The sequence below is a fragment of the Cryptotermes secundus genome, unplaced genomic scaffold (genome assembly GCF_002891405.2).
Source record: "Cryptotermes secundus unplaced genomic scaffold, Csec_1.0 scaffold688, whole genome shotgun sequence".
Classification (NCBI taxonomy): Eukaryota; Metazoa; Arthropoda; class Insecta; order Blattodea; family Kalotermitidae; genus Cryptotermes; species Cryptotermes secundus.
Genome location: NW_019725012.1, coordinates 521,125 through 545,110, shown reverse-complemented (window position 1 = coordinate 545,110; position 23,986 = coordinate 521,125). Strand labels below are relative to the sequence as shown.

Here is a 23,986-nt window from a genome sequence, read left to right as displayed (position 1 = left end):
ATTTGTTGTGTTTAATTTGTTCAAATGTAAATTTAAAATTATATTAAAGAGGAAGTAAAGAATGGCTTCAGTAACTAGTGCTGAGCAACATGTAGATATTAGTTACTGCTCTGGAAGAATGCTATTAAAGTTACATTAACAACAAAAATAGAAAATCAGAAAACATTTTAATTGATGAAGAAACAAAACACTGGAAGTTGAATATAGGTGTTTCCAGGAAGAAACACTTTTATGTAGTAAATGACTTAACATATATTTGTTTGTCACAATAAAATATGAAGCCTTGATCTGAGGGTCATCATCTATAGTTGTAACAGCAAAATCTCAAAAGTTTCAAATATATGTATGAGATTACAGAAGCATCAAAATGGACCTTACACATAATTTTCAGTTTGATTCTTAGTGTTAAGACCAGCTTAATTTTCATTTTTTTCTTGATTGATGTTTCCAGATTCTAGTTATTTACAATTAAGTATACTCACAATACTAATAAGTCATCAAGTGTTTCTTGATATACTTATAAACATTAATTAAGTCAGGATGTCTTATCACCTTTTCCTGTTCCAGCCTTTTCCCAACATAATGACCTCTTACATTAGCATTAAGTCACAGCCATGAATAACAGCAAATAATCAACAAGTTCCACTGTGGGTGAAACAAACATATTCCTGTTCATAATCACACCAGTATTTGAATTCTATCTTTCAGTGCCACCCAAAATCACGCCTTTCAGTTTTGCCCGTGACTTAAACGTAGGCGACAGAACAAGTATACAGTGTGTGGTGGTGACAGGGGACTTACCACTCAGCTTCATATGGCTCAAAGACCACTACAGCAGTCTCAATCCAACAACATCAACAACAAGTATTTCCACAAGTAGCACAGGCACCACAACCGGTACGGACATTACCACCCGACAGTATGATGACTTCACCAGTACGCTAAGCATAGGGAGCATCACGCGGGCACACAGTGGCAATTACACTTGCCGGGTGAGCAACGCTGCGGCCACCGTCACACACACAGCACAACTCCAAGTGAACGGTAACACACATCTCACCAGGGCCTGCCTGCCTGCCTGCCATCTTTTATCTTGCCTGCCTGCCTACCTGCCTGCCCTCCCCCTGACCTTCAGCCCCTCATTTAAAATCTGCTTGTCCCACCTGCAGTGTGTTTCTCTATAAATGGGTGTGAGTGAGTGAAAGGATGGCTGAGTGGTTGCAAGGTGATGGATTTCCTGGCTTAAAACTCTTCTGAGTCTCACTACCTCTAATGATGTTGACACAAGGGTAAGATTACTTCTTTAGCTATATTGCTTCAGAATAAATGCAAACAGTGGTGCCACACAGCAGTTCACTTCTTATGTTTTCCTATCTTCACTACAGAGAACTAACATCTCGCCATGTCATACGGTAAATTCATATTTCTTATTAACATCACAGAATACGTGGTCCACATGAGAAGAAACAGGTTCTTTAATTCAGCACTCTGTTTGATACTTACAAATCTACCACCATACACGCCATAAAGCTAGGCCTAATGGGAAATTTTCTGATTACTGTATAGTGTAGGTAGTGAGGTGTTACATTTGTTGTGGTGGCAAACAGATGCCGACACACCATAGGGTTTTTGCAATACTTTCATTTTTATGGAAGCTGCAACCACCTTTGATATGTTTGCAAACAGAATGATGGAAAATCTTTATATCACATGTCCTTGTGATTTATAGTCAACTGGAAGACATACTGAACCAAAACACATTAACTCACAATTAGAGTGATCATGTTCATCACTTTTACTTTCATACAAATAGGCTGTACTACTAACGTTTTAACCATATTCATTACATAATCTGAGAATTTACAGAAACAAATTCGATAATTGTATTATGGTTCATCTTTGGTGGTACATCTTAGCAGTCGACATACGAAATATGCCTCACACACTGCATTTAGGGAAATATTTGCTTTATGGATTTTCAGTGATCCTAAATATTATCCATTCGATGAAGTATCCATTTCAAGTGACATCACACCATTCATGAAAGACTGCACCAGTCACATTTACTCCAGCAGTAAGACAAATAATTTCTAGGCCTTTCCTCCCCCAGAACAGGTCATTGTTATTAATTTTAAAGAAGTGCTGCTTTTATGAGGATCTCGTTACCTGAAACCTACTGGGGTACTGACAGAGCTGTCTTGCTTTTATTCAGCAAAACCAGTTGACATAAACATAGAATATGTATGAAGTCAGTTACACCCCTTGATACTTACACTCCCTTAATTTTGCTATATGAAACATCCTTTTTGAGAAAATACTTCTCAGTTGTAAATATGACTTCAAGTTGACAGTGTAATGAAAAGAAATCCTATTCCCATTAGCTTTATTCTTTAATAAATATTTATAGTTTTCACAAATGAGAAGAATAGGGAAAATTTTTAAGTAGAAGTGGTCACATTTCAAAATCCATGATCTGTTCTCATTATTTCCATAAACATTTTAAATAAAAATGTAACCCATTTTATTTACTGATCTATATTATTACTGTGAATTAATACAGAAAAGTTGGGAATATTGAAATGATACAACATTGAGAAACTAAATTAATAGATTTGTTAAGAATACATACTTAAATGTGGAAAGGCATAACTATTTATAAAATGAAAGTGTTTTGATTTTTCTTTAAATTTATAGTGAATAGAGTAAGGATATAATTTTTGCAGCCCATATAAATAATACTGAGTCACTTAAAAATATTCAGCATAAATTTCCACCTATCAAAAGCCTTGTTACCGAGATGGGAAATATTAAATTTTGAGGTTCTCATGACAAAGAAGATTGACATTATGGTCTTCTCTATATTGCCAACATGCAGTACAGTAGGTGGATGTCAGCTTTTTTGGAAAAACAAATTACCTCCATTTTTACAAGGCAGATGATTTGAAGACAGAGTCAATATGTTCATCCAAAATTTTGGTACCCAGCTACCAGAAAATCACAATATATGTAAATGGGGAATTTTTGGAGTAGTCAGTTCCTACAAATGTGGCAAGTATTTTAGAGGATGCTACATGCTAGCAGATCTTTGTTTAATGCCACTGTCTTCAATTAAATGCATCAGCTGTATTTTGATATCATACTTTTATTTTTGATACATTTAGTATGAAGTATTGCAGCTTAGGTTTTCTGACAACTGCAGCCATTTACATACAGCTGTAGATTAATCTTTGTGTGCATACATATATGGACGTACACACACATGTACACAAACAGACAAACCTACAGCCCGTCATATTATGGTAAGTATTTTACCCTTCAGAGGATACAATGTCACACTGGTATAAATATGTTTGTTACTTTACATTCTTTTCCAAAATTTAAATTTGATATGGATTATCACTTATCTATGATTACACTAATCAGACTTTTTTAGCCCCTGCCCCATACTACTCCATATGTTAGCTTCGATACACACTACAGGAGCAGGAATTATAATAAGTGCAGTGCATTTGGTGGTTTTTTCCTTCATTATATCTTCAGCAGTCATTTTTTATGTTGTGTTTTTGATGCAGTTTCGGGTTTTCTGTTGATTTTGCATATTTCAGTCCCTCCAAGGATCTCCCCCTTTTATTTTGAGGATGGTGTGACAGAAGGAATGCGAACGCAGATAATGTGTACAGCAAGCCAAGGAGATCGGCCCTTTAACATCACGTGGCGTAAAGATTCGCTGCCCTTGGGCCACGAAAATGACAACGATGCTCCCTGGATTAACGTTAGCGACTATGCTCCATTTTCTAGCATTCTGACCATAAATACTGTAACATCTAGTCATAGTGGCAACTACACTTGTGTGGTCACTAACAAGGCTGGCAGTGCTGAATACACAGCGCAACTGTCTGTCACTGGTAATGCAATGTAATGTGTTGTACTATAAAGTTATCAGCAGCATAGTCCATCTTATTGTTAAATGTAATAGAGTTGTGTCACCCAGCATGAAATCTTCATGGATCTTAATGTGCAATGTATTGTGTATTTCTGATAACAGTCATTCATTTCATTTCTTAATATTCTTTGTAGTTATGAAAAATTATATTTCTTTACTTCAAAATATTTTCAAATGACAGTAGCATCTAACCTGGGTCCTTATATCACATCAAATTTTAAACTGCATCTCATACTAAAATTTCCAAAATTCTATTATTCAGCATCATTCTTTTTCATTTCCATTACCACACTCTTACTCTTTTCACAGTTTAGCTGGAGGTGCCTTAAGACTGTACCCTGAGTAGTGATGAGATAGCATGCAAAGAAGGAAAATGTTTAATTGGCCTCCAGTTTATACTTGAAATATATTTCCGCCTCACAAAATGTGTACATCATGGAAACACAGATGTTTATTCATCATAGCTTGTCTTGTGCTTTGTACAAATATAACATTCTAGTGGTTAGTGCTTGTGTGTTATATTTGTGATCAAATTTTGGCCCAGAAATCAACCATTCTAATTGAGAAGTTCCATGGTTTTCATCAGTCCCTCCAGGCATGTACCAGAATAATACTATAAATCAGATCATAATAACATCCTTTCACACCCTTTCCAATTCTTTTACCACTGATCAACCTATCCTTCAGTGCTACGTATTCTTAGCAGTTGAATGCATTATTAAATAAATTGTGTTAATCATAACGATATTTGCAAAGCATGCTAAAAAGTCATTAAACATTTTCATACTGACAGTAAAATATGATGTCTGGAAATTGTCACAGAAAGATCCATGACCTGCACTGCATTGGCATGAGAATATCCGTTAAAATAGTATAGTTCCTTCTTGCTGAATGTTGATGCTCACTGCATATTTAATAGTAACTTTTGCTTTCAGTATATTTATTAACATCACATATTTTTATGCACACCACTAATATTTTACTACATAAGATACTATCATTGTATTCAGCAAGTCATTGGTGATAGCTATTGAATATGTATGTCTCAGTGTCACTGCTTCATAAGATCTTCACTTTATTGATTCAATTACATGAAGTTTTTCGTGCATAGCAGAAACTAGATTCAGTTTCAAATTTATTTATCATGTCAGAATTTCACTGAAATAGTAAGCTGAAAATGTACATAATTTAGTTTTATTAGCATAACCATTTTCATTTTAGTAACAATTTCCATCAATCTGACACATTCTGCCTAACATATTCTTACTTATTCACACCCTGTTACAATAAAAGACTGGTAATCTCATTCCAGAAGAACAAATGATTATCTCTGAATATTGTTCTGAATGAGCTCAGCTGACTCAGTCCACATAAAAACACGGTATTTCATGAAATTCCTCCCATCAGTTCACAGTACTCAAAGCATTTTCTTTCCATATACAACAACAGAAAATGCACATATGACTCACACTTCCTTGAAGCATATTAAATTCTCACTTTGCCTTAAAGTTCACAAATTAATGATTTAGTGTACAATAGCCTTTATAATGTTAGAATTTTTCCCACATCTCAGACAGCTACATCCTATAATTTTACTGCAGAATTCCAGGTTAAACCCCATAGCAATTCACATTGCTTTTCTGTGGATACAAGGTAACTCTTAAGTACTTCTGAGTACTTCAGTACATCACTTTTAATAATTCTTTCGCCATTCTCTGTCACAATTTCAAAAATCTGAGAGAAGTCTGACTAGCTGGCGTTACCTTCACCACAACCACTACTTCAGTATTCATCTCAGAGCACTTTGTTGGAATCATATTACAAAATTTCAGACTTTATCACTATCTTTACACATGCTACTCATTAATATTTGATCCTTAAATCTTTATTAAGTGACCTCTGTAATAGTTCTCACATATGGGACAATATTAAACATTATTGCAAAGTAATGAATTTATTCCTTGTGTTTCATCTTAAAGCCAGTACAGAAAATTTATTTTCTTATATTTGTATTCACTGTCATTTCTAAAACATTGAGCTCATGCTTATATTTTAGTACCTAATAACATAATTTCCCCAAATTTTCAATATTTATGTTTTCAAAACTGTTTCTATATTTCTATTCCAACTTTTAATTTTAATTTGGTATGATATTTCTAACGTTCGTGATTTTCGATTCTCATCAGTGATTGGAAACTTGACACCAATGATTTGGTGCTGTGAAGAATTTTCAGCACATTTGCACATGTTAATTTTCCTTCTTGTATATATCAAATGGTACACTTAGTAGAATAACAAAAGCAATGAACTTGTGATTTTGACAAGATTAGTTTGAAAACTCATTATGCACATAATAACATAATTGGTAGTCACTTCATTATAAATATGATACTTGACTGATACCAATAAATACTTTCACCACACTGTTGTAGATTTTTTTAAATTAAGGTTAATATTTTTAATGTTTACCACAAGATATTTCCATCTTGTTCAGATAAACAGGACATGAAATTTGTAAACGAGCATCATGTTTGAAATTTAGTTCATGTTGCTTGTTACTTAATTCCAATGACAAAAAGTAATTAAAGTTTTATCATTCTTTCACATTTGTAACTTGGTTATTCCGTATTCTCATCAGTACTTGATGTTTTATTAAATGAATTGGATAGAATTTGTATAATTGAAACAGTTTCAAAATATGTCACGCTTATCAGTTAAAGCAGTTAGAATATAAAACTATAGCAAATGTACATATCAGATGATAAATATATGGTATGTAAGAACTCTTTCCATTTCAGCATATTTTCATATTGCAAACATATTTAGGGTTACTTGTTGATATAATAAATTCTACCCGTCCTATGTGTATTTTTAAATAAAAATTTGGAAAATAAAACCATTTACCTAGTCGTGTGTATTAAAGCTCCTTCAGATATTATGTGCAGAGTCTCAGTTAATTCCATCTACAGAAGTATGACATAGATGTGCTGTTAACTGAAACTGGCATCCTAGATTTGTTATCCAACTTTGTGTACCATTATACAGTGCATTCAGTTAAGGAGGAAACTTTGCAACACCGCTGACATTCCTCACAGATTGCTGCTATAACTGCTGATAGCAGAATGAGTCATTAGCGCTGATAAACGCGCGCCGTTACAGTTACAGCAGCAATCTATGAGGAATATTGGGCCCAGTCAATGGTGTTGTGAAGTTTCCTTCTTGATTGAACACCCTTTACTATTCACAGCATGTGGTGCACTATATATTTATATGACTTATGTAAAGTTTACACCCATTACAAACATTTGGAAAACAGAGGCCTGAGCCTATGCAGACATCTGCTAGGAAAGTGTCTATAACTTTGAATGACAGAATAAAGAGGAAGAAAAAGTTCACTATATTGAACTTTATGATATAAACACAACAGTAATCTGTAATATTTATTTCATGCTGCAGTTCCATGTAGTTCTGTTGCATACTAAAGCATGAAGAAGGGAAACAATACAGGCTTCAAATTGTTCCCATTAGAGACAATGATGCCATTGCCTCAAAAACAATTGTAAGTTTTGACATAGTAATAATAATAAAAATTATGATACAATAACACACAGTCAATTATGATTAACATGTTTTTCTTAAATATGAAATGAAATTTTGAGTTGATTTGTAAAGGTCGGTTTCAGTACTAGTTTGGTTAAATTTAGTAAATTGTAAAAAATTGTTTGGTATTGACATCACTGTAACAGTACAGTGCAACATTAAAATTAATAATCTGCACCAACTTAAAAATTTATTAGATGAATAGTGCAACTGCTTTTAACGGAGTCAAATTTTCGACACTCAGCAAATACAAAGGAAATATTGTATTAATATACAAGTAGATGCCTTCAGTAATGCATTTCATTTCAGAGTGAAATTTGTATCTGTAGTCAACAGATGGATTTTTATATGAAAACTGTCTTGATTCACATATGCTGATGCTGCCTGGTTTTCTTTTAGTGCCTCCACGTTGGATGGTGGAACCAACTGACCACAGTGTGGTACAAGGCAATCCAGTATCTCTTCACTGTCAAGTGGATGGCTTTCCTAAACCCACAGTTACCTGGAAAAAAGCAGTTGGTATGTATTTCTTTCAAACTATGATTTAATATTCTGTATTTTATTAGAACTGGGCAAGATTTTATTCAGTAACATGTTTGAAGATTTCAAATAGTCTCCAGTTTTCATAGCAATAATAGAAATCTCTAAGATATGAATGTATATTATACCAATTAACCAACCAACTAACTAAGACACAAACAGGATGCAACTCTACTGAATCATTAGTATTATCTTCTAATCCTCCAATATTGCGCCAATAAAATATAATATCACACTATCATTGTTATTACAGTTGTCCTAATCCTCTGCTAACATTTCTCAAATGCATGGAATTTATTACATACAAAAGCAATAATTTTGTACATAGTGAGCCCTTTTTAATGCTCTCATTTTCAGAATATATTTAGGAACATATCTGAACCAAAAATGTTTGCTCAGCATTCCATTTCATAACAAATCGAAATGAAGGACCACAAATAAAAGTATATGTTCATGGAAATCTTATGTGGGTCAACACCACTAATTAGACCTTGTCCTGGTGGGAAGATAATATTAAAATGAATCTTAAAAAATACATATTAAATTCTGACTGGATTCAACTGCTTAAGAATATGTGCCATTATTGTACTCTTCAGAAGAGAGTAATAACCTGTAGGTTCCAAAAAGGCAGGGAATATACTGACAAGTAAACAACTACTTGTTTCTGAAAAAAGACTTTATTCAGTGACCATAGCTAGTTTACATGAAGCCATGATGGATATTGTTTGTTCTCCATCTATAGCTACTTTCCTAAATACCCTAAATCAACTGACAGTAAAATAGATGCTATGTGAAGAAAGCAGTCTTCTGGGATTTGGCGCCATGTATATGTGGTGTTAACCGACGTTTCGGAGGAACGTATCGCCTCCATCTTCAGGGTAGAAGAAAAAATATAAGAAATCTGCAAGCGAAGAGACCGTGAGAACCGGTAAAAGCAGACTGTGTGACCACAGCTTGCAGATTTCTTATATTTTTTCTTCTACCCTGAAGATGGAGGCGATACGTTCCTCCGAAACGTCGGTTAACACCACATATACACGGTGCCAAATCCAAGAAGACTGCTTTCTTCATAGTCACCGCCGTGAAAGCCTCAAATCTGACATAGATGCTATGTGTTTGCTTAGAGAAAACTATAGATTTCTTAAATAATCTTTAGATGAATTTTGTCTCGTAAGAATGTAGGCAGTCACTGGCTTCTTAGGACACAAAAGAATTCTGTAGTTTTCGTGCTCTAAAGATGCAAACAATTGCCTAATAATTTTACCCCATTTTAGGCACTGAACCTGGAGAATATCGAGATCTCAGTTACCATAGTCAACGAATCCACAGTTTGGAGAATGGTTCCCTTATCATCTCAAGAGCTACCCAGGAACATGAAGGCTATTATTTGTGTCAGGCTGGAAATGGAATTGGGCCAGGACTTAGTAAAGTGATTCTGCTAACAGTGCATGGTAAGTCAGTGATACATTGGTAAATAATCTTAAACATAATAGAATGCCACACTTTTCCATCAAATAATGTAGTTTGAATTCCAATATTTAGCTGGACCTCGGTTCAAAGTACGAACACGGCAAGAAATGGCACGAAAAGGTGAAACAGTACATCTACGATGTGAAGCAGATGGTGATCAACCTATGGATGTTACATGGAAAGCAAAAGGCAGCCGCATTGAATCTGACTATGAAATGAGGTACTTAACTAATGGCATACATAACAGTCTATCACATCACGAGCTGACAGTTTTCATTTTATGATTACCCTCCGTCCTTCCTTGTGTTTTGGAAATTAGCTCTGAACCATGGTTTGAGGTTTTAAAAAATCAAAATGATTTACAAAGTCCAATATAGGACCCTTAGTAAATGTGTAATACTCCCATCAAAAGAACTATAAACTTTGTTGTTGACTGTCACCGACAAATCCTTCCTCTTTTCACTGCAGCTTTATGTTTTTACAGACAGTTTTGGCAGTTATTAAGGCTTTCAGAATAACAAATTTATTCCTTTCTTCCATCATTTTTATCATCCTTTATTGGGTTATTGCACTGAGAAATAGAAATTAACTCTAGAATTAATATATCACTTCACATTAAACTCCATTGTTTTAATGACTTTATTATCCAATAAAATATTAATTAAAAGCATACACACAGTTCGCTCACTCAGCTCACTAGATGACATTTTTATGATCATTCGTTGCAGGTCAGTGAATTAAAGAAACAGTAAAATAAATTAAAGTAAAATAATCTAAACTAAGACTGACACACATTCTACTCAATACCTCATCCAAGTAGACCATGGTAGTATATTTGAATCTTTTTCCAAGACATCTAGCTTTTTGCAGCCAAAACTTTTACATAAACTATATTAATTTTTCACAGTGAAAATAAATGTTAGCCTGCTTTGTGACAACAGTTTACAACCTGATAGATCCACAGTTATGACTTACAATTAAATTTCTCATGAATGGCATATTATCTGGCCTTGTCCTAAAGAATTTCAAGCCCAAAATATGGTGTGAAATCTTCATCATTCCAAATTTCATGGTGGTTCCTGATCACACTGTGTTCCATCTTGGTTAGATTTGGCTCAGTGTGGTGTGTTTACATTGGGGCATGGTAGACTGTGTTATGTAGTTTAGCACAGGCGTACACAAAGTGTACTCATCACTTTTACCAGTTTTTCTTACTATTTAGATATGAAAGAAATTGAATTAAACCAGAGCATGCTGTCATTACAGTCCATCACAAATGGCAGTAGAACTGGACATATGGCACCATGCTTTTGATTGTTACATACATGACTGGTTTTCAGGTACTCAGTGAAGACAACATCCCTGTCCCACGGTTCTCTGTCAAAGTTGACCATAATGGATGTTTCACCTGTAGATCGAGGGGACTTCACATGCATTGCTAGCAATGCATATGGCCAGGATCGAACCACAATCCAACTTACGGTTCAAGGTAGCCTAATTTTTAACAAAACTATTATGTTTCATTATCCATTTGTTAAATTCAATGCTTATTGTTTATTGTTATTAAATAACTCCACAAATCCTGTACGGGGGCTTTAGCACCCATAGGATATAGAGCTAGTCAAACTTATACAATCTCATACAAAACATAAAAAGATGCATGGTGTAACATTAAATCAAGCCATATCACAACAACATAGATTCATACACTGTTAGAAATACAACCTTTTACTTCTTACTACTCCAAGTTCATTCGTCACAATCATTAAACATTAATCATAAAACAACATCACATAATACTAAGTGATAAACATAATTAAAAAATATAACATGCAGTTAATCCCATTTACATCCAATCAGTATGCATATCCAATCTCTTATGCATCAGTATTTTATGTAACAGAACATGTGGACATCCATAATTATAACACGCAAAGAAAACTAAATGTACATGTAAATCATTGCAATACAGTTCTTTCTAAGAAAAGCGTTATAAATAAGAGTATCACCTTGTATAATAAGGTCCCTGAGTAGAAAAAAATTAAAAAAAAATTAACTCTCTTAAGAGGATCTTAAAATCCTTGCTGTTTATTCTGTTGATGAATTTATGTCCATAAATTCTGAAGTGAGTGTGTTATGGTTTTAAGTTATGACAAATATGTTGTCCTCATTTAATCTATAAAAGAAAATGTTGGATGTTGGGTTTCGTTTGGTATTGAATTGTTGAAAGTGGGATGATGTATTGTATGACTGATTTGTATGAAATCTGTAGGTAATCAATTTTCATAGCATTGCTGAATCATGTATATACGTATGTTACTTTAATATATAGTAATTGACTTGTTCCATATCCGGAGGTTGTATCTCCAAATATGGATTCTCGGAACAAATAAACTGATTGATTGTAAGTTTTGTGGTTTTCACGGCGATGACTATGAAGAAAGTCGTCTTCTGGGTTTAGGCGCCGTGTATTCTTCGTTTTGACCAACGTTTCGGAGGAACGTATCGCCTCCATCTTCAGAGCAGGTGAATGGCTTGGAATGCAGAGAGCAGTAGCCGCTCTACTGCTCTCTGCATTCCAAGAATACACAGCGCCTAAACCCAGAAGATGACTTTCTTCAAACTGATTGATTGATTGAACTAAAGGAACAAATTGGGAATTTTCATAGTTACATATGTTGTTCCAGACTAATTGTACTCTACCTACTTGATTCACTTCGCAGATATCTTTTTCTACTCACAGAGGTTGGGTACTACATTCCCCATCTTGAAGGGAAGATACAATTGATCCTTCCATCTTATCCTAGGCATTCTCAGTCCTCTTTGTCATTAAGGTATGCATTCTGTTGCTGTCCTGGCTAAGCAATGTGGTGGCATTCACTGCACACAGTCCTTCCATTTCTAATGGTACTTCCCAGCTCTGTAGATCATGCTATTTTCATTAAATTGTTGTCCAGTGTTTTCAGTTTGAATGTACTATTTTCTTGTTATTCTGACTGATGATCTCATACAGCACTTCTTTGTAACTATATGTTGTTCAGTATTCTCACACTCAGATTTAGTCTCAAGATCAAAGCATACAGTGCACCAGCAAGTTGTAACTGCTATCTGTTGCTGGTACGTCATTCCTTTTCTTTACCCAGAATCCAGAATTTGCTTCCATAAAGTAGTTAATTTACTAAACAAATTATGAAATCTCAGCCATATGTTCTTCCCCGTTTCTTTTTCCAAAATTTATTCTTAATATTCCATTTATTCTGTTACAGTTTTACTGAATATTTTTGATCTGTTCTTCTGTCCTATCACTAGTCATGTAGAAGTTTTAATTTGTTCGATTATTTCCTTTTTAATTCCTACTTTAAAGTATCTAATATTATTTTCTTGGAAAGATGTGCCTGTGGTCTTAGTTATAGGTACTTCCATATTATACAATTCAACCATGTCAGTTGAAATCTTGAAGGATTACTCTCAATGATTCTCTGTGTCTTCTATTAATATCTGATCATACATCCATACAAAATCATTAATAACTTATTGTTGTGAGTACTCTTACAATGGCCAAATATGCTTTTCTTGTTTATTTATTTCCACCTCCACATATTTATCATGTACTACTATTTATTTTAAATAATAATAATTTTTACGCAATTCAAACAGAGCCCCCCAATTTTCCCCGTAATCTACACATAGCAGAGCAGACAAGCCGTTCAGTGCTTCTCTCCTGGTCACCTGGAGCAGGAAGTGATTCTCCTGTCACATCTTATATCCTACAATATAAGGAAGCATCTGATATATGGCATGAACACAATCCACAACTCACAGTGGCTGGGGACCGCAGTGTGGTGCTCGTTGCAGGACTTCGCCCTGCCACAGTTTATCACTTCAGGCTGTACGCTGAGAATGCTTTGGGAACCAGTGCCCCTAGCGACCCCCTACATGTGAGTAAATAGAGACTGGTTTCTTCATACATGTGTAATGATGCTGAATCAACTTCTGTGACTAATTAGAATGGAATGAAATATGATGATGTGTGTGCTTCTTGTGAATTTAAAATCTCACTCTCTGCCATCCAAAGGATATTCAAATTATTTGAAATCCCTAACAGATTAAAACTTACTAGTGATCTATACATCAAAGTACAAATTTGCTTTAACAGAATTGTAATACAGATGACACTAGGCAGAAAATAAATTTCAGATTCAATATACATCTTTGAATTAAACCAAATAATTTTAAGGAATTTTAGGAATGAAATCTTTTCTGTGTCCGTGGGGTTATTTGTGGTGTTTCCCTCTGAAGTTCTGGATAATACTGTTTGCTATATGTGGTTTAATATTTGAACTGGGGTGGCTAGTCATGTACTGTAACTGGGCACAGCTGTATTTATGTAATTTCAGTAGCATTTTAGTAATATTTATATGTAGACTATACTGTATACATGACTCCAAGATATTACGTTCTCAATATCATTAAGTATTCAGTTAATTTAATTTGATGAATATGAGCCCTTGATAATGGATTGCTGTCACTGTTTCCCTGATAAATGAAATATGATATATATGGATCAGACCTATGGAATTCTGGATTTGTAAGCGAGTATTTTGAAATTAATGCCCTAGCCCAGTGAGTGAGGAGTTTTTTGAGAACCTCGAGGAAGATTATATATTCCTGAAAGCTACTTATGGCAAGTGCTTCTCATGTTCCCACAAGGGAAGTCAGTTGGCCATTGGTCTGCCACGTCACAGAGATCAGACCACATGTTTAACCAAATTTTGGGCTTGCCACTATGAGACTCTAGAAGTACCTATTTATGTAGAACAGCATTAAATTTACCGAGTGGCCTAATTTTTGTTTTAACGTTATCATTCAGCAGTTAATTTTTAAGAAGTAATTAATACTGGGGTTATTCAGTTCAGCTTGAAGTTTTATCTATTACTCACTTGGGATTAATTCTAAAATTGCCCAAATTTAATTTATTTAGTTTACAGTGAAAGTTCTTGTGTGATATCATTGTTATGAATGTTCATGCCCCAACAGAAGATAAAATTGATGACATAAAGGATAGATTCTATGAAGAACTAGAACATGTATTTGATAAATTCCCGAAGTACCCTATGAAAATTTTGTTAGTAGATTTCAATGCCAAAGTAGGGAGGAAAGACATTTTCAAACCAACAATTTGGAATGAGAGTTTGCATGAAATTAATAATGATAATGGAGTTAGAGTTGTAAACTTTGTCACATCAAAAAATCTTACTGTCAAAAGTACAATGTTCCCACATCATAACTTCCATAAATTTACTTGGACATCTCCTGATGGAAAGATACACAATTAAATAGGCCATATTTTGATAGATAGGAGACGGCATTCAAGTATACTTGATGTCTGATCATTCAGGGCAGCAGATCGTGATACTGACCACTACCTGGTGGTGGCAAAGGTTAGGGAAAGACTGGCAGTGAGCAAACAAACAACACACAGAGTTCATATGGAGAGGTTCAATCTCAAGAAATTAAATGAGGTAGAGGGTAAAGAGCAGTATCGTGTTGAAATCTCAAATAGGTTCATGGCTTTGGAAAACTTGGAAACTGCATAATGAGGAGCTTCATAACTTGTACTCTTCTCCAAGTATAATTAGAATGATCAAGTCAAGGAGGATGAGTTGAGCAGGTCATGTAGCACGAATGGGGGAGATGAGGAATGCATATAGGATATTGGTGGGAAAGCCAGAAGGAAAGACACTAGAGGGAAGACCAAGACATAGGTGGGTGGACAATATTAAAATGGATCTTAGAGAAATAGGATGGGATGGTATGGATTGGATAGATCTGGCTCAGGATAGGGACCAGTGGAGGGTTCTTGTGAACACGGTAATGAACCTTTGGATTCCATAAAATGCTGGGAAATTCTTGAGTAGCTGCAGAATTGGCAGCTCCTCCAGAAGGGCTAAGCTCCATGAGTAAGTAAGTACAGTGAAAGTTATTTATTTATGCATACAAATCAAATTGATTTCCTCAGCCTTCCCCCCAGATATTCAGACTCTGTCTCGTATATACATGTCAACCTTGATAAAAACTCCATCACTCATCCAGCTAGAGCCGAGGCATGGATCAGAGATTTCCCTTGTAAGAGTCATATATGCAAAGAAGGGTAGTGTAAGCATCTGACAGATGTCTCAGATTCATTTTTCTGAATTCATTCATACATTCATTCATCTGTAATCTGTCAAGATAACAGGTCCACAGTCTCTTCCAAAACAGATCCTCCACTTGATGCGATCTAGAGCTTTCTCCTTCAAATGAAAATATCCTCTTCTGTCCCCAAGGTCATCAAGCATCTTCTTACGTCTTCTTCCTCGTCTTCTGGTCACTTCTATCCGCCCCTCTATCTTTCCTTCAATAACTTCTTTTAGAAGGCAGTTACCGTGTAAGATATAACCGAATACAAATGAAAAAAAATCTTTCCAGGCTATGACGGAAAGTGAGATCCCAGGTGGTGCTCCCCGCCAGGTGTCTGTGGAGGCAACCAGTTCACAGGAACTCCATGTTACATGGCAGCCGCCTGAACGTCAGCTATGGAATGGAGAACTCCTTGGTTACAAAATAGGATTCAAAAGAATTGGGTATAGATACCAATTCACAGATAGCTATGGATTGCTGTAATAAAATTCCATAGATTTGTGCTATGAATAATTCTAAGTCAATAAACAAACAATCAAGGAATTTTAAAATCAGTTTCTTGTACTTTGCCATTAACACTGTGTTCCATAATAATAACATTTTTCTGTCATTATTATGATTGGGCCAGTTCTGCTAGTCAGTTAAACTTAATGTGCATTGTGAACGAAACCACCAAAAGCAGAAGAAGAGAATGAGGTAAGAGTTTGTTATGAACACAGCAGGCAATGCGAGAGACAGTAATTTTTATTATGATTTTCATATTTCATATTACTGTGAACAATTTGGCCCTCTTATTCAAAATCCGTTGTAAGATTTAGTTTTATTGACAGAAGTATTTTCTTCATTTTCTACCCATTTCAGCTTGGATTCACAGTCTCAGATCAAAATGACAATTTGTGATTAAATTCAAATGTAATAACAAAACTTTGAACAAAATATCATATATTGATAAGCAAGAAACTATAGGAAACCATACTGCATATGAGCTTACCTGACTTTGTTGTAATATTGCACATTGTCTCTGAAGTACAGTATGCGCCAAAAGATGCAGTACTGAAACTCGCGCATCTCGAACGCGCATGTGCGGGGCATAGCTCCAGCCGCACGTGTTCCCGATAGTGAAAAGGAAGTTGTGTTGTGAAGTTGTTGGAAATGTGTCTCTCCTGAAGGAGGGAAAAGTGTTCATAGTTGAGTATTATTTCCACTCATATGGAAGTGGTCACCAGACAACTCGCTTCCTTGGTTTTGAGCGGCCAGATGTTATCCAGAAACCACTACCTAGTACACGTGTGACAATACGGTGTGCCCACTCAGCACATGGTATATTAGGCTCCTGCTTCATTGAGGATGATAATGCTCTTACAGTCACCCAAGAATGCTGCAGAGACATGGTGATCAGACCATTTCTTCAGGATTTGAGAAGGTTCTGCCATGCAACGGGCCTTCATATGAATAGACAGTGGTATCAACAGGATGGCTTTTCATTTCAATACTGAATTTATTGGTGCAAACTGTACTTCCCTTCCACTGTCGCACAGTGACCATAGCAATATTTGAGGCACACCCTCACACCTTTATTGAAAACTGCCTTAAATGCTACTATTATTGACTCCTTTGAACTCTTTTCTGAGTAATGGGGAAATGGAAGTGATTTGCAAGTGCTAGAGCTCAAAAAAAGGGAGGATGTGGAAGCACCATAATACAATTTTTGTTGGAAACTCCTGTACCTAAAAAAACATGAGCTGGTGCAGTATCATGGGGAATCAGCCAGTTTCCTGAGTCCAAGTAAGAGAAATTTTACAGCAGAACATGTCTTTACTGACAGCAAAGAATATCTCAGTGCATTGTCTTGTTAATATTATGCCTTTCCAGAATAAACTCATGGTGAAGAACACCCAGTATCATGTTAATTTCTAAGGTATCTGCTTAAAATGTCTGCTTGCTGGGTGATGGAATAATTTTCAGTATGAGGATTGGTGTTTTGATTTTCCATTCCATAAAATGAACAATAACAGAATAAATATAACTTACTTTAATTAGATGAATATTTTCAATGACATGAGCTAAACGAATATTTTATTTCTGCTGTGATTGACTTAAATTACATAACTCTCCTGCAATAATTTTTAAAGCTCACTTACAATAAGGTAATGCTAGATTACTCTGAAGCGCCAATTTCTTCCCTCCTTATTGGCATGAAGAATTTACCTTGTGTTTTCAGACCTGTTGCTGAAGATGAAGGACCATATAACTTTACAAGAATTGGTGCAGGAATGGTTAATAGTGAAGTTCGTCTCTCTGGACTGGAAAAGTTTACCAAGTACAGTGTGATAGTTGAGGCATTCAATAACAGAGGTGATGGACCAAGTTGTGATCCAGTGATTGTACAAACCTTAGAAGATGGTGAGAAAAATATTTGCTTAGAGACATTTATATTGAGATGTTGCTCATAATATATTTAGAATTACATATTGTTTGAATTAAAGCAGTATGAAACAAAGTACTCAGTATTGGGCAAATACTAGGAAAATAGTAATTACAGGTGGAGGTTCACGTATATAGTGAAACCTGTATTCAAAGGCTGCCTGGGGCCATGCTTTATTTACCTTCTGGCATTAAAATTTTCAACAATCTACCGTCTAGTCTCAAAAGTCTAATGAATGAAAAGGCACAATTTAAATTAGCACTGAAACGATACTTAAATACACACTCATTCTACTCTGTTGATGAATTCCTACTGTCTAAAAACGACTCGTCCTTTTAAAAGGTTATGTACATATCATAAGTTGACAGTATTGACTTATATATATGTATTTTTTTGTCTCAGTTGTACTGCATTTATGGCTTTATATTTGTATGACTTGTTCCACATCCTACAGTCATTCTGACTTACTTTGGATCTACAGAATGTAATGTATGTATGTATAACATCTTACATGATGACTATGAGAAACTGAAAATTGAAATGATTGTTCAACTTAGTTCTACAAAAACATGGTAGCAGTTCCTGTTCATATATCACAGGTCTGTACATATACTTAATTATATATGTGCTTGCACCAAGCCAGTCTCACTTCGTTAGTGTTTAATCAGCTTGAGCTACTTCTCTTGCAGTGAAACTCATTCAACAATTACTCATAATCACAGAAATCAAGTTAAGAGTTCTGGGAATTAAAAATTACATTGCCCTACCACCTTTAATTACAACCTGGATATCCAGTGGTCTTTAATACATAATTCCCCAAAGGTTCAATGGGAAAATTTACCTCTAGAATTATTAGTACCAACCATGATCAAGTGAATAAGTGGTGAAGGCAAACACTCAACTGACTCCAATGGTACAAGTCATCCTTTCAATATCAACAGTATGTTCTATCAGTAACCATAAACATAAGGCAAACCATTAAATCCACTACAGTTAATGATTAACTAAGAGAAGATAAACAATTGTAAAAATTGAGCTACATCACATGAGAATAGAAAGATATCAGAGTCTCCATTTGCCTCAAGTAGTTGAAAATTTCTAGATTCTATTACAGTATATACCAGCAACTCCCTATATTTAAGGTCTTCTTTTAAAAGCAGGCTAGCACAAATCAAAGCTCTAATTTTAAACTATTAACCAATGGATTTACTTCCACCCTTTCTATTCACACACTTCATGACACTGCCCAGTTGTTTATAAAAGGTAAAAAACAGGTAAAGCTATCCCTGTAAAAGGCCAAGGAGGCCCATGGTGTTGTGAGAGGTCGAGACTCGCACTTCTTCTACACAGTTGGCTCACAGATGATAGTGAGTTTGTCAGCCTTACATGCCAGCTGCCCTTTACCCCCTGGAAGATTCCTGGTACTCATTTCTGTCAGAGGTTGAGTCGACCCCAGGGCTGTAATGCGGCTGGAAGGATGAGGTCAATTGAAAAATCCAGTGACCTCATTGGGAATCAAAACTACAACCTTCCGGCTTGTAGCATAGTGCCTCAACCAACTACGCTACCGCGTGCCCCCACCTTATTGTTTCTAGTTCCAATATATGTAACTTTGAACCCGAATAAACAAGTGTACTAACAGATCACACAACTGTGATCATGTCAGACTCTCTCTTCAACCCATCTGGGAGATGTTTCAAAGACAAATGACATACCATTCTGTGTACCCTCCAAGTAACTTCCAGGCAAAGAGGAAGAGCAGAATAAGGTAATGCATATGTCAAACATAATTCCTCAGCAGCAAGATATCAAAATCCATGGGGGAATATGTGAATTGGACAATAATTCCTGGGACTTTTAAGTCAAGCTAAAAAAGAAAAAAAAAAGTATGTACATTAGAGGAGTATAAGTTCAAATATTTTGTGACAGTATGAATTGCATAATAATACAGCATTCCTTTTACATCAATACAGATTTATAAATCATCCAGCTAACGCTTTGGAAGTTCTTCTGCAGTAAAATGTGAAAATATAGAAGATATTGTTAAAAATTATAAATCTGAATCTACCATTGTTTTCAATGTAATTGCTGTTTCCAGTACTTCTAATAGCAGTGACTTATTGTTCAGTATATTTTGCAATTTCATCTGCTTGAATCACTGCACAAGAACTATTCAGTTTTTATATGTAGTGAAGAATTTTGTTTTAGTTTTTGTGTTCCTCACAGATTTCCTTTTCTGTTATTGTGTCTTGTTGAGATACTTTTCAATTTTAGGGAAAGTGCTCAGTCACATGTTGTAGTAATTAGTGGCAAAAATGTGAAAACGAGTGAGTTAGCATTAAAAAAACCTTGCACAACAAAGTAAAGTGAAGTGCACCCATCAAGAAGAGTTCTACCATCTCGGATAAAATGTCACATACTCCTGTGAACGTCAACCACAGTTTCAGAGGAACATGTCATCTCCATCTTCAGGTTCATAGAATAAGCCAAGCAAGAGACCAACATTAAAGCAAGTAGCAAGCAGAGCTTGATTCAGGCTGGTTTCTTGCATGACTTATTGTTCACCTCTGAAGATGGAGGCGACATGTTCCTCCAGATCATCAGTTGACTCTCAGCATCACTGGACTACACAGCATTATATCCCAGAAGACAGAATTCTTCCTTAACGCCTCTGTGAGAATCACAAATCCTGTGCCCTTCATGATGTACACTTCGGTTCCAGTGCCCAGTGCACCCCCACAAGATGTGATTTGCACGCCTGTATCAGCACATGATCTACAAGTCAGCTGGCATCCACCTGACCGCTCCCACCTTCATGGCATTGTGCAGGGCTACAAGCTGTTCTATGAACCAGTGGAGGAACGGTATGGTGGGTAATTGAGACCAGCGATTTTGAACCAGGGGGCTCTTATTATATTGTCCTAGCACCAATGCCCATGTTTTTCATTTCTTGTTACCGCATGTAAAATTGTTATCATTGGCTTTCAATATAAAGGTTACAGTACAATGGCAGAGCATTTGTGTTAACCATGCTATCCTGGCTAACGCTTTGAAAAGTAAAATATTGTAATGGATTTGATCAACATGTTGCCAGGCAACAGCCCTGCAAACATGGTTCAACACATAACAATAGAGGAAGCTGTGTTTTCTGTAGATCCAACAGACGCGCCAATAGACTGGCTGCATAACAGTCACGTGATATGTGTTTACTGTTGGTCCATGTCCATTCCACAGCTATATAAGTAAGAGTCCAGGAGGGTTCAGGGCAGTTACGAGTAGTAGTAGCAGCAGAAGCACACAAACAAGCAAGATGGTAGTAAGACGCATGTATTTATACAGACAGCATTTATTTTCTCTGTAGTGCCTGCACACATGAAAGGATAGAAATGCACAGAAAAACAACTATGTGTGTTTCTTGATAAAATATTGTGTAATATACTTCAAAAGAAATGTTATTTTTTTGTGAGAATTATGCCACTGTAGAAAAGTTGTGTGTATGTGTGTGCGTGAGTGTGTTAATGAAGCTGGTATTATGAGCATAATATTTCATTATATTTTATTTGGGCAGAACCTGGAAAGCGAGAAAGCAAGGTAACAACTGCTACTACTGCTGTTTTGCATGGACTCAAACCATTCACCAACTATAGTATTCGACTTCTTGCCTCCACACGAGCAGGAGATGGTGTTGTTAGTCCTGTTACATTTTGTACCACTGAGGAAACAGGTAATTTCTCGGTTCTTATACATATTTATATTGACCAATACAGTTGACTCTAAATTTTAACTTGAACCCATTTAGAGTCTGATTCATTCTAAGCTGAGAGACCAGAAGATTTTCAAAGCTCTCATGTTTCTACACATTTCAATGGACCTGTTACCTTTTGAATGGTTAGAGTAAACTCTGTGTTAGTCAATAGAATTCCAGATATATTGTTTACAATACTGCATTTGTGTACCTAGGGATATCAGTCATGACTTCAGTATTTTCATTCTGATTCTGCTCTGTTACCTCACCCCGGACTTGAACAGAACTGCTGTTACCAGCTGCCACCCCAACAGATTCGTCTCTTAAATATTTCTTTTTCTAATTTGTGAGATAATTTTTGGTGGACATACATACATACGTAACACAATTTTACCTCACACATTCACTTCTATAGCGCTTATTATCTGTTTGTCACTTGATCATCTTCCACACAAATTTGTTTGCTATTTCTTAGCCTCTTAATATTGCCAAAATATATGCACTATGATAAAACTTTTACCTACTGATCTTTTGCAGCATTCTGCTGCCACTTACCTGGAAGTGTGCATTACCGCCTGCCCTCACAATTACTTCAGTGGACTTTGGTCCAGGCAGTTCTCTTCATTTGGCTGTATTTCCTTACATCTTAATTCCTTTAATGATCAGCTTCCCTCTAGTCTGGTTGACACCACTAGTTTATTTTGTGTTATTTCGTTGAGTTGTTTTCAACTTTGTATTATTGGTTTTCCTTTATTAATTCAATTCATGTCATTTTACTGCTGTTATATTTTGAGGCCCTATTTTTTATTAATTTTAATTGTACTAATTACTCATTAGTTTCCACTTGTATATATTGTGCTGCTAAGTTCATTGCATCACTATAATATTGGTAGGTCAGGCAGTATTTCATGCAATCCAAGTTATCCACAGGATGAATAGATGGGGCAGGTAACTACAATTAGAGAAATTGAATAATATGAATATTGAGTAGTGAAATATTTATGCCACATGTGTTTGTTAAAGGGCCATTTTGATACATTGTCGTTTGTGGTGGTGTGGGAAAGGTAGTGGATTGTACTTTAAATTTTGATAGAACTACATACAGGCAAACATTTCCAACCAAAAGTTTAACTTTCTAGGTTCACATTCTGTTGGTTTTTTTATTTGTTTGTGACATTTTCTTAAATGTCTTCATTACAGATTATCATCATTATCAAAACAGCCCATTTTGAACCATAACTATCCTCAGAAGTTCCTGCCAGACTTGTGTATTCCATCTGGTTTTCAGTTCTTTGGATTTCACAGCAGTAACTTTTTTTATAGAGCAAGGTTGTCAGCCTTGCATCCAACCCCCAACCTGGAGGATCAGATCTCTCTTATGTCTCCCAATGACAGGATGGCCAAGTTTTAGCCCCAGGAACCGGATTCCCTTTTCATTTCCTTTCATTTAAACTTTAATATATTCAGGGTAATTAATGTTATGCAAGAAAATTATAATCCTCTATGCGCAAATAAAACTAATACCTACAATAGGAATATAGACAAATAACAGCAAAAATGGGCCACCTTCACATACACAGAGAACTAATGCAACATTTGATTTTATCTCTTCTTAGTGCCTGAGGCTCCAGAGAAAGTGAAAGCTGTTCCTAGTTCAGAAAATGCAGCATTCGTTGGATGGCTTCCACCTCATCATCCAAATGGCATTGTCACAAAATACACGGTGCATTTACGTATTCTGGAACAAGGCCGAGAACTGAAGACTGTGAAGAATCCTGTTGCAGCACATCAGTTGTACTACGAAGTGTCTGGATTATTTGCCAGCAAAATGTATGAAGCCTGGGTAACTGCTGCTACCCGTGTGGGACAGGGCGCTGGTACATCGGTTATTCGTCTCTCCCCTGCTCCGTCTTCATCCGGTTTGTTTCATTCCTAGTGTTGAATTACTCTTTTGTTATCACTGCAATCAGATATTTAACTTAGTTTTCCTGGGATTTTTTGTCATTTTATTAATCCAAGCAGTGACAGTTATACATACTCAACATCCCATACACCTGAAGATGACCAGTTAGGGCAATGTTAT

General features: G+C 35.7%; 1 protein-coding gene and 1 long non-coding RNA gene across 9 annotated transcripts in view; one reads left to right on the top strand and one right to left on the bottom strand.

Moving 5' to 3' along the window:
- LOC111863230 (Down syndrome cell adhesion molecule-like protein Dscam2) overlaps window positions 1-23,986 on the top strand; it is a 407,724-nt gene that overhangs the window by 365,318 nt on the left and 18,420 nt on the right. For 4 of the 7 annotated variants that reach the window (XM_033750971.1, XM_033750970.1, XM_033750973.1 and 1 more), the window contains exons 12-23: window positions 709-1,044; window positions 3,606-3,905; window positions 7,943-8,062; window positions 9,358-9,534; window positions 9,626-9,773; window positions 10,894-11,042; window positions 13,211-13,491; window positions 16,022-16,176; window positions 17,955-18,136; window positions 20,881-21,027; window positions 21,727-21,882; window positions 23,520-23,822. In XM_033750971.1, the coding sequence (XP_033606862.1) occupies window positions 709-1,044; window positions 3,606-3,905; window positions 7,943-8,062; window positions 9,358-9,534; window positions 9,626-9,773; window positions 10,894-11,042; window positions 13,211-13,491; window positions 16,022-16,176; window positions 17,955-18,136; window positions 20,881-21,027; window positions 21,727-21,882; window positions 23,520-23,822 (2,454 nt within the window). The remainder of the gene's footprint in view (window positions 1-708; window positions 1,045-3,605; window positions 3,906-7,942; window positions 8,063-9,357; window positions 9,535-9,625; window positions 9,774-10,893; window positions 11,043-13,210; window positions 13,492-16,021; window positions 16,177-17,954; window positions 18,137-20,880; window positions 21,028-21,726; window positions 21,883-23,519; window positions 23,823-23,986) is intronic. The other 3 variants (XM_033750976.1, XM_033750975.1, XM_033750977.1) reach the window with 3 other exon arrangements.
- Window positions 7,061-23,986, bottom strand: part of LOC111863231 — a 36,848-nt gene continuing 19,922 nt past the window's right edge. The window contains exon 3 of one of the 2 annotated variants that reach the window (XR_002842562.2): window positions 7,061-8,045. This is a non-coding gene — a long non-coding RNA (uncharacterized LOC111863231). Of the gene's footprint in view, window positions 8,046-23,779; window positions 23,864-23,986 lie in introns of those variants that run through there. The other variant, XR_002842563.2, reaches the window with a different exon arrangement.